Source organism: Akebia trifoliata, unplaced genomic scaffold (assembly GCF_017979445.1).
Source record: "Akebia trifoliata isolate Shusen 1 unplaced genomic scaffold, ASM1797944v1 Contig00353, whole genome shotgun sequence".
NCBI lineage: Eukaryota > Viridiplantae > Streptophyta > Magnoliopsida > Ranunculales > Lardizabalaceae > Akebia > Akebia trifoliata.
In genome coordinates, this window is record NW_028236978.1 from 1 (window position 1) to 11805 (window position 11805).

At 30.2% G+C, this 11805-nt stretch overlaps 1 protein-coding gene across 1 annotated transcript; it reads left to right on the forward strand.

The window, feature by feature from the left end:
* Positions 1-1610: 1610 nt before the first annotated feature.
* Positions 1611-4636, forward strand: LOC147381563 (protein XRI1-like). Its single transcript, XM_086430263.1, has 3 exons — positions 1611-1711; positions 3367-3513; positions 4155-4636. Exons 1-3 carry the CDS (start codon positions 1690-1692, stop codon positions 4418-4420), a joined length of 435 nt encoding a protein of 144 aa, XP_086286389.1. The 5' UTR covers positions 1611-1689; the 3' UTR covers positions 4421-4636.
* The last annotated feature ends 7169 nt before the right edge of the window (positions 4637-11805 follow it).

The window sequence follows — 11805 nt, forward strand, 5'->3', positions numbered from 1 at the left end:
TTATATTAAAACAAAACATATAGTATTATAATTGAAAAAAAATTCAATTTTATTTGATGGGTACCTGATTGATATACAACTGATCATTAGATTTTCAAATTCCAAGTAATCAGATGAGAACTGATCCAATTTTTCGATTTTGTCCGACTCCATTGAAACCCTCTCTCTTTTACACCCCCCCAACCTCTCCCCTTTTTTCGGTGCAGAATACTATTTCAACACTCTCACCCATTAATGTCAAAAACATTTACTTACAAAAAGTTAATCTCAAATTTCAGAGAATATCTGATACCCCCAATCACACAAAGTCATGTGTGTTGAGACGTTCCAATTTTTAAAAAAAAATTCACATTAAATTTAGAATAATTTATCAACATGGTAGAGTTTTCAAAATTAATTACCAAAATGGTACACTGTAGCAATTAATTCCGAAAACGATAAATTTATCATTTTCAGAATTAATATTTTTTACCAAAACGGTAAAAACAGTAAAATATATATTTTTTTTATCGAAAATACTTTTTTTTGTTTTACATATATATATTTATAATTTTAACCTTAAAAAAATGAAAATCCAACTAAAAAGATTCACTCTCTTTCGATAATCCAACAATCATATGTATTTACAATTTTTTTTTATAGAAATCAATTTTATTTTCGTAATTTCAGTCAAAAAATAAAAAAGGGCATTTTCGATATAAAAAAAAATACTGTTTTTACCGTTTTGATAAAAAAAATTAATTTCAAAAATAGTAAATTTATCATTTTTGGAATTAATTGCTACAATATACCGTTTTAATAAATATTCGAAATATTGTGCATGTTTTGATAAATCTTCCTTAAATTTAATTCAATTGGTTGATAAGAAATCTATAAAATATCATATTGACTTTCGTGTGAGTAAAAATTTCATCATTAATGCTTAATTCATCCTTGTATCTGTGCGGGTCCGTACACCACAAAAATTAATTTTTAATTGTTGCATTTAGGTCCAATGTGCACAAATACAAATGGTTAGATTTTCCTAATCGTAGTTTTTTTTTTTTTTTGAAATCATTTATACCTTTCCTGTGTATAAGATTTAAGCATGAAAGTGATTTTTACCGCATCAGTTTCGATTTCCACATTTTGATCTTGGGATTGGATTCCATATACTGTCAGTTGAGATGGTTCAAACTTCAAACAAATATCCTTATGCATAAGAGGTATACTTTATCATTTCTCGTGTTAACATCATTGTTGACTTTCGTTTTATTTTTTTTTTGGGTAGACAAAAAAAAAAAAAAAATGTGTCCATTATTTTGTGTGAGCGATAGAATTGCCTGCACTGTAGTAGAATAAATAAGTGAGATTTACGGGGAAGACTTATCTGTTTTAATTTTATTACAAATTTTTTTTACTTTATCAAAATATGGTACCTCCGCAAACTTTTATGATTCAAGTTAGCAACAGCATGACTAACTTACTAAGGGTTTTAGGGACTACATAGATTATCAAATTGGCAATCCAACATTATAATCTTTTAGATTTGATAAATAATTGAAAGTGAATGGTTACTAAACTCTTAAATTTAAAATTAAAATTCAATTGTGAAATTTTTGTTTTTTTAAATATATTTTTTATAATTTTTAGAATATTTTCTTTTATCACTCTGTGCTATCAGGTCATCTTTTTGAATGTCACAAATTGATGACATTGGATTCCCTCCAAGGTATGAAAAGTAACAAATTAATCGCATCAATTTAAATTTTATGACGTGGATCATTGCTATAAGGTTTGGTGGGTAACGAACATAAAATAAGGTTAGATGGGTAACAAACATCATAAAATAAGATTCTGTTGGAATTGTCAAGGAATTTTTGTAATAAAAATATAACAGTTAGGCCTGTCGGGTAAATCTCTCAATAAATAATCACCCTACTAACAACCCTCTTGATACTTCCTATGGGTCAGATAAAGCCCAAAATCCAATCCATTTGGATCTGCATTGAGCATTTTGGTTCTAACTCAGATAAGGGTATGATTCAATATACCTCATTGACCAACAGTTAGGTCTGCCTCAATTTTGTAAAATATGAGAAATTATGTAAATTATATAATATACTTTTAGGTCAAATTACATTGTATAATTTACTTTTGTTGAATATATAAAGATTTATTAATAGTTTGTTTATGAAATCAAATTTATTCAATCAGGAGTTATTCCAAATGTATTATCAGATGGGATTTGGATCATAAAATCTAGATTCAATAAGAGTCCAATTCAATTTGTATCTATCCGATCCTGTTGCAAACGGACCAATCCCTTGACAGTCCTACACGTTTTACGATTCTTACACAAATCCACATCAGCAAATTGTGAATTGATGTCAATTTTAAAGTAACTTCACTATTTTCTATGTTTAAAATGTTACTACAATGAAAAGTCATAATAATCTGACTCCCTCACGAGGCATATACAATATACTCTCCTGACGTGGCATGTACTAGAACCATAGATTTTTTGCCTTGGGATACACATCTGCACATCCCCATAAATATGTACAGGTGTGTATCCTGTGGCAAAAAGATCTATAGTTCTAGCACATGCCATATCAAGAGAATATTTTGAGTATGCTAGGGAGTCAGAAAACCACTACTCTACAATGAATAATAATTTTTTGGCTTTGATCCCCCCCCTTCCCCTCCAACATACTCTTTTGATGTGGCATGTGCTAGAACCACAGATTTTTCCTCAGGATACACAACTGCAAATATTTATGGGGATGTGCAGTCGAGTATCCTGAGAAAAATCTATGGTCCTAGCACATGTCATGATAGGAGAGTATGTCAAGGGGAGTGGAGTCGGAAAATCACGACTCTTTTACAATTTGAGTCCTGCTGGAGTAAAATTGAAATGTACATCATAGGGGGACATTTCTGATGTAAATGTGTGTCAAAATCATAAATGCTTTTCATCAAGTCACAAGTGAGATCTCGATGAAAGTATTTATGGTTTTGACACACATCCATGTCAGAAATGTCACCCGCGATGTACATTTTAATGTTACTTCAGCATTATCCTTACAATTTACAATGTTTACTTTTGTCAAAAGTTTTTTCATGTCTTTCAATTCTTTACGTCGAGCCTCAACACAAATGTCCAACACATCGAAGCAAGTCAAGTTTACAATTGTGAGTCGACTTGAACGAGTCAAATAAAATATTAAATTTATAAATATTTATCAAGTCATTTAATATTTTAATTAATAATAAAAACATAGTTAATTTATATTCAACAAAAAAAATATTATATATATAACCACGTCACATCAAAATCGATCCAAGTCTAGTCCATTCAACTGATTATTTTTTCTATTATCTTAGATGATGAACCTTGGAACAACATCAATGACGGATCCACGATCCCAACAGAGACGAGTCCAAGAAGATCTGAAAGACACAAAAATATTTCTTCGACATCTTCCTTTCACGTAAACAAGGACCTACATGAAAAAGTTGCCTCAGTTTCGGGTAGGTGTCATGGCACTAATAGTAGCAATCGATTATAGTTATTTAATATGACACTAATTGAAGGCTTTATAGCTATAGATAATTAGCAAAAATAACTTGATGAAATAAATATATTTTTTGAACCAACTTTGCCATGAATGTTTGATCAGTTCTGGAACAACCATGACCTGAACTGATAAAATGTGTGACATTAATTATGTAAATTATAAATATATTTTGTTTGTATGTATAAGAGTTAGACAATTAAATGTCAAATTGGACTTGGATCCTAAAATTGAGATATTTTAAATTCCAATCCAACAAGGATCCAATTTGCTTCTTTTTCAGATCAGTTCTAAATCTGATCCAAACATTATAGGACCTGTTCTAGATCAATCCCAATCCGAACTGGATCTATGGACAATCCCACTTGTTTATTTGCTTAAATTATTAGACTCGTGTTAAATATACATAGTTATCATGGGAAATAAATCAAAAAGATTATTTAAAGAAGAAAGCCTCTATTGCCACACCAACTTTTACTACTGTGTGTTAATTCTTTCGTGATTTACATATGAATTGGGTTGCTGTTAGCAAAAATTAGTGCGGCATAGAATCTCTCTTAAAGAATGATACCCATGGGATTGTTGATGGTTGTGCAGAGAGTGGTGGGCCTATAATGAAGGTGGCCTACCCATTTGATATGGTGAAGCCCGGAGGGATCCAAGGGGATGTAACCCTCGATGATATAAATGACAAGATACTGATGAGGCCCACAAGGCCCGTTCGACACCCTGTGGGGGACTTAGCCCACCAACCATGCATTTTCAATGGTGGGACTGGCCCGTCAGGAAAAGCCGTGGTGGCCCTAACTAGGATTCACACACAAGGGAGAGGTACGGTGACTATTATCAGGACAAGAGGCTGAAGAAGATTGCTTTTTCTTCTCTAAAATTGTAATATTGCTCTCTATGTTCTATATTTGCTCAAATAAACATATGAGCTTATTGTAAGAATCTTAGTAGAGGACTTATGTCGCAACTACACTTGTTGTAATCGAGGTTACGAAAGGGAGGAGTCCCTTCAACCCAGCTTATCATATATATATATATATATAGAATAGGGTTTTCGACAGAAAAAAATTATAGATAAAGTTTTGTCCTATATGACTAAAAAGTTTCGAAATAGGCTGATTTTTTGTGAGGATGATCTCTATAGTGAGGAAATCATCGTCACAAAAAATCAGCTCATTCTGAAACTTCTAACCTCATGAAAAGTGGTTACAAACTTACGGTAAAAATTTGATATTTCATGATTCTTTAGCTTATAAATTAGAGTTAGAAATTTCAGAATGGGATGATTTTTTGTGAGGATGTTTTCCTCACCATACAGATCATCCTCACAAAAAATCAGGCCATTCGAAAACTATTAGCCCATATAGGACAAAACACTTTTTCTAGAAGTGTGTCAAAGGAACCAGACCTTATATATATGGGTCGAATGCAGTAGACCAAAATTGTAGACAAAGTTCTAGACAATATGTTTTATCCTATATGGGCTAAAAGTTTCAGAATGGCTTGATTCAGGTGGCTATTTGCACAATCTGATTTTTGGGCAGATGCCACCAGCTATGGATGTTGTTTGGGATAGTTTCAATTTGGCTGTGTTGCCTTATTTCTTTTGATATTTGTTAAATTTGGGTTTCAATGATTTGTTTCCTTTTTTATATTTTTTGGTGTGAAGGGGTTGATGAATCAGTTTATATAGTTGGGGTCATATTAGATCCGTTGGTTACGTTTCAATTTGAATTTTGTCTGGATGCATAACTTCATTTTCACCAACTAAGCAGTGGGACTGTTTACAAACAGATTAGGGTCGCATTGGGCCGGGGTCAACTGCAGATTAACTTACGGATTTTTAAAAAGCATTATATTTATGCACCTTTATACAGTTTTTTATCAAAATAGGATTCAATCTCCATCCTAGTTGAAAAGATTTGCCTTCTTACAATATTTTATTTGAAAACATCCCGTTTTTCTTTGAACAAAAGTTACAAAGGGATGGCATGAGCTCACTACCAATCCACACACACACACACACAAAATAAGGAAGCTTGATCCCCTCAACATGCTTAGTACAGGTTTTTACAAGTCAATTATGTAATGTGACAGCTACAATACATAAACTAGAGATTTAGAGAATGGTCGAGAAACTGATATTCAGGACAAAGAAGTAATAAAATTTACTAAATTAAAATAGATTACTTCGAACTTGACTTATTGGTGAAGAAGCTCAAAATCTTGCTCACAACAAGGACAAAATCAAACAAGTAGAAGAATATTGTGATACCGATAAAAAAAATTGAGAAATCAATCTGTTAAGTGCTTAGCTTGTAACTAGACAATGTATGTTATTCTTAGTTAGGTTATTTTTCAATTCTTAGGTAAGATTTCATTTATGCAAAATTATTTCAAAAAATTATCATTGTTATAACTTTCAATCTTCTCAGACTAGTTGTAACAAGACTTTGCACGTTAATGCTCAATCTGTTTCAGGTGTGATCTAACATTTTTCTCTCTTTCCTTACTACTTGCATATTGAGGATAATATTTCATTTAAGTTTGAAGGTATTAGGTTAGCTCACAATTGCATTGTTAATTTATTTTCAAGTTTTCAAAAAAGATGAAAAATTAAAAAAAATATTTAACACTTTTGAAATATTTCCTTCAAAATCTTTGTATGTACTTTTTATATATGATTTCTCATGTCTTAATTTTTTATCATAAGTTTTTTTAGATTATTCTTCATCAAGAAAATCAAAAGAATATTTTAAAATTTTCACAACACTTCTGATTGAGTAAAAATAAGATTTTATAGAACAAAATTGGACCATCTTCTCTATCTAGAGTGTTAAGGGAAATCAAGTCTATTGAACTATAACTTCCTTATCCTTTAATTGACTGGTTAGAAGAAAAACAGAATTGAGATTAATACAACTTGGACAGCAACCATAGGATTAGATTGGATACCTTGAAAAGGGGTTATCTACTTTTTAAAAAAGAATACTAAAAAAAATGATGAAGTGTTAAAAAGTTGAAAAAAATAAAAACCAGAAAGATGTGAAAAAGACCAAAGTAAAGCAAAAATGTTAGAACTGAAAAAGTGCAAAAAGAAAAGAGTCCAACGAGACCAAATAGTTTCAGTAGGGTGAAAGTCATCAATGGTAAACATGTGAGTTAGCTAGAATATCACAGATAAAGTCCCTTAGACGTATTAAAGTGAACATCCACACCTCTCACAATCCTATACATGATACTTAATTTCAAGTTAAAACTTAAGTACAACCGACTATTCTTAGCAATTAAGAGGTAAAATTTTGTTCTTGAAAAGATGTTTTAAAATAAAAAAATCAGAAAAAAATTACAAGAATACTTAAGTTATCTTTGAAAATTTTCAAATTGGGGAATGAAAACTATAACTTTGCTCAAACATAAAAGAATTTTAATTGATTTGTAAAATGTCGTTATGTTCACTTTAGATACTTTGACTTTGATTTTGATATTTTTATAAAATATTAGAATTTTGTGGTTATATTCACTACAAACCCTCACGAGTCAAACTTGTCCACTAAGGGTAATCTATGGGTTTAAAGACTTGCTGCATTTCTTAAATGTAGTCATGTAACCTACGAAAGTAGTTTGTATTTTAGTTTTTACTTTCACTCGAGACTAGTGTTGTTTATTTTACATACGCAAGTATACGTATCAAAACAAGTAATAAAGTGATGAGAAAATATTGTTACCACGGAGATTAAATATCAATCAATTGCTAATTACCATTCTATCTCACTTTAATTTTATCCAAACAATAGTAAAAATAGGATTTAAAAATAAACAAGGAAAACAACACAGACAATAAATTCGAAGATTAAAATCAATGAGTGATGAAACCTAGACTTATAATTTTTGCTAAACAATCCACTTAATTAAATTATCCTTCCTTCTATGATAAATTAATCCATGATGATTATGACCTAAGAACACTAAATTCTCTACAAGCCTCTGTCGATGATTATGTAAAAATACCCTCTTAGATTAACTTCCTATATGTCTATGAGAATTAATTAAAAAAAATTCATTAAGAATAAATTCTCGTAAAGGATGTACACGCAAAATTAGTATATGTCTATCTCAAATTACCATATGTTATTTTATCTAGGTCATGTACACAAAATAACTCTGTCGTTATTATTAAGATTCACTAATTTAATTTAATCAATGGCCATTAATTAAATCACATTAATTATATGATAGAATAAACAATGACATATAGAAATAATCATAGAAGAAACAAAGAAAATTAATCACGTATTATGAATAGATTCCATTATAACCCTACAATGAAAATTAGTTCATCATTGAAAATAAAACGCAATCACACAAGTATTCATTCATTCTTAGAGATTACAACGATAAAAAGAAGAGATAAAATTTAGAAAAATAAAACTCTAAAGTCGATCTCCAATTCTCGTCTTCCTTTTCAATCTTATACCTCCAAGAAAATTCAAAAATTACCAACCTTCTAAAAATCTTAATTTTTTTTATTTATAGGTATAGAGTCATTAAGGTTAAGTATCACAAAAGTCACCTTTAATTCGGCCCTAAGAATCAATGAATAATGTTGAAGACGTAATCGGGCTGTGATCTCAAAACATGTCATGTTGTGACCCTTCGTGTTTCATCTCCATGTTGTACAATTCTTGAACTCACGTTGTGACCTCGCTTGCTATCAAGCTACAGCTTGAAGACTTTTTAGGTTGTATGCATATTTTTCTTCTCCCTAAAATGAACTAATTTGAAACTAAAATTTCTTCTAAATGTTGGCAATTATCCCAATATTTCATAATACTTTTGAACTGCAAAATGAGCATAAAAATCAAATAAGAACATAGAATCACCCAAAAATATAAAACAACTAAAATACTCTAAAATTAATAAAATATTATACCTAAAAGTAATTAATTCGTAGGTATAAAATCCACTCATCAAATAGCAAAATCTAGATTTGGGAATGTGATCAGTGTCTAGAAAATGATTTTTAGAGACCTTATTGTATGAACCTTATGGATAAGTTGCACACTAAATCTTTTCATTAGACATAATGCGTGGTTAATCTATATTTATCATTGATTTTCATTAAATAATGTAGATTGGAATTAATCCTCATTATTTTTATGTCATAAGAGAAATTCGTAAAGTTTCAAAGCGAATTAGAAAAATCGAAAATTACCGCTACAATGCAGGATCTGAAATAAGATCAATAACCAAAATTCAAGTCAATTGGGCCAAAATTTACCCCTCCACCTTAGTCAACAAGGCCACCACGATAATGTCGATGAATCAAATCTCGAGATTCATACAAAAGTTTTGAAGCAGAAGATTATTTGCATTGAACTAGGATTTTACAATTTTTGTATTTACAGAAGGTTCCCGAATCCCAAAAATCCTAAAAACCATAATCTAGTTTCTATAAATAGAAGATCAGATCATAGCTTAAGGGATATCTGTAAAATAGGGAAGCATGTATATCTAGAGAATTAAAAAAGTAGTAGTTCTTTCTTTTCTATTTTTATTTTTAGTTTTCTTAGAAGATGAAGTTGTAATCGAAGAATCTTAACTGGTTTTGAAGTTTAAGAAGCAATAAAGATTTCTCTTTCTTTTATTACTCTTTTCTCTTTGACATTATGTTTATTTACTTTTATTTTATCATTCTTGCAATGATCATCAACTAACTTCTCTATTAGATTAGTTGAAGAAGTCGGAGCAAGACTTTATCAATATTTTTGTTGTTCTCATAATTGCTTAATCATTTTTACTATGATAATTATTAAGTGAATATTTTTGAATTTCTAATTGATTGTTTTTCAAAGTTTTGATAGTTTATTCTTTGATAAGTTCAAGCTGAACCATGCTTCACAAAGAATAGATAATACTTGTCCCATAATCTTGACTTCATTTATCACATACTTTCAATATCTTTTTTAAAATAATTGTTTGATTTTTCGATCTACAAACTAATTGTTTAGTGGATCGAGATAAATAGAGGATCAAAAATCATTGATAAAGCTTGTAAAGGTATATCCGACTGATCTACACTTCTCCATCGTATACTAAACATTTTTCTTTAGTAATTTATTTTAGATAATTTCATCTTGAAAATTATTTTTAAATCGTTTGTTAAAATTAGATTGGATTTAAAGTAAAAAGATTTCTGGATTAACGTTGTCGTTGTGATTCGACTTTTGCTTACCAAAGTCTTTCTTTTATTTTTATTTTAATCATAATCTCCAGCTCGAATATCATTTTTACTCTTTATGGCTTGAAATAAGCACCTCGTGCTTGGTTTCAACATTTTAGTTCTTATCTTTTGGATTATTGCTTTGAATATAGTTGACTCAATTCATCTATGTTTGTGTATCAAAATCATGGTGACTTAATGATCCTTCTTCTTTTTGTCGATGACATCGTGTTGACATGCAGTAACTTAGCTCTACTTGACTCCTTCATTAGTCAAGTCAGCTCTTCCTTTTTTATAAAAGATCTTGGTGATCTTCATTATTTTCTTGGCATGGAGGTTTCTCGTGATAAAAATGTGCTCCTTCTCACTCAAACCAAATATTATGTTAATTTTCTTGACAAGACAAACATGGCTAGTGCAAAACCGTGCACAACTCCTATTTAGGTTGGATCTAAACTTTTTCTCTTTGGTGGTGTTATTGTTGATGATCCATATGAATATCACATCATATGATTGAAAGTTTGAAATATCTTACTTTAACAAAGTCAGACATAGCCTATGACGTTAATTAAGTTTGTCAATACATGAATCAAGCTTCAACTACTCATTTTGTAGTAGCAAAATGGATATTACGATACATTAAAGGATCATTTGGTCAAGAAATTTTATTTTACCATTTTACCAATTTCTCTCTTACTATCTTTTCAAAAGTTGATTGAACCGATTACCCAGATAATAAACATTCTACTTGGGGAGGGACAATGGTTAACTTTAAGAGGGGGAAGTTTGAAGAAAACGAGTATTGGCGAGAATTCAAAAGTCTTTTCTTATTAGTTTATGAAAAAGACCTGATTCAAGAGGGAATTGATCATTTAAAAATCACAGTGTTAGATAACTGGATGAATTGATCATTTAAAAATCACAGTGTTAGATAATTGGATGCAACATCTTATAATACACGAGATACATTGTATCACATTTCGAAAGGAAGGTAGTGTTAGAGAATAATACTGTTAGCTTATGATTTATATAAACAAATTTAACATTAAATTGAATTTTAATTTTCTTTCTAAAAGGGATGTATAGTATGTAGAAATGAACCAAAGATATTCATTGTATCTAGTCCAAACATATATTCATAAATCCAAATTAATGAATCTAAGTGCATTGATAAAGGTTCATGACATGTATGTTGATTCATAAATTAAGGTTCATTCATTAATTTTAGATGAATGGATTTAGAGATAAACCTAAGGTTGGAAGGTATTAATGGGATATGTATTTAATAAATACATGTACAATGCACCTTAATTAGAAGATTTTGTGGGACATGTATCAATTTATTGTGATACATTTCCCCAAGTTCATCTCCACACTATTAATCTTCATAACTCCATTGGTTTTTTTACAGCTCACTCAATTTTCTCATATCTCTCAATTTTCACTTTACTATTTGTGAGAATTTTCATTTTTTCATCTTTCTTTTGAGCATCTTAAAGAGGTACAATATAAGTTCCTACCGAGTAGTACAAACTTGTAGAGGAATGGGATCGAGTCCTGGCTAGGTTAAATCCTGAAGATAGTGTTGTCGTATTCCCTTGCACAAACGGGATGCTTCAACAATCTTCAAGAAGTATTTACGTGTATCTTACACAAGTCAATTTGATTGGAAATTATAATTATTTATTTGTTTCTTTCAAAGAAATCAAGTTATATGCTTGATTTCCAACAATTTGTAGATATCTCAACTCATTTGTCAATTGTACCCCCACTAGATCTGGTTCTCGTTAATAACAACCATTTTGGTGGTCATTTTAACGATTCGAATTTCAACTGTTATGAGGAACAAATATAGTTTTTTTCTCAAATAACTTAAAGTTGTATATGTTTTATCTGAACCATGCCCAACCATACCTATTGGAGGAATAAAGGAAGAGAAGACTGTTGAGAAATGGATAGATGACGACTATGTATGTCGTTACAATATCCTAAATTCTCTCTTTGATCAACTCTACA

Bases quoted from the DNA above. Each gene is read 5' to 3' on its own strand.
- LOC147381563 (XM_086430263.1), top strand. From the start codon at position 1,690: ATGACATTGGATTCCCTCCAAG. The intron at 1,712-3,366 runs GTATGAAAAGTA...CTATTATCTTAG, and splicing joins GACATTGGATTCCCTCCAAG to ATGATGAACCTTGGAACAAC. The intron at 3,514-4,154 runs GTAGGTGTCATG...ATGGTTGTGCAG, and splicing joins AAAAGTTGCCTCAGTTTCGG to AGAGTGGTGGGCCTATAATG.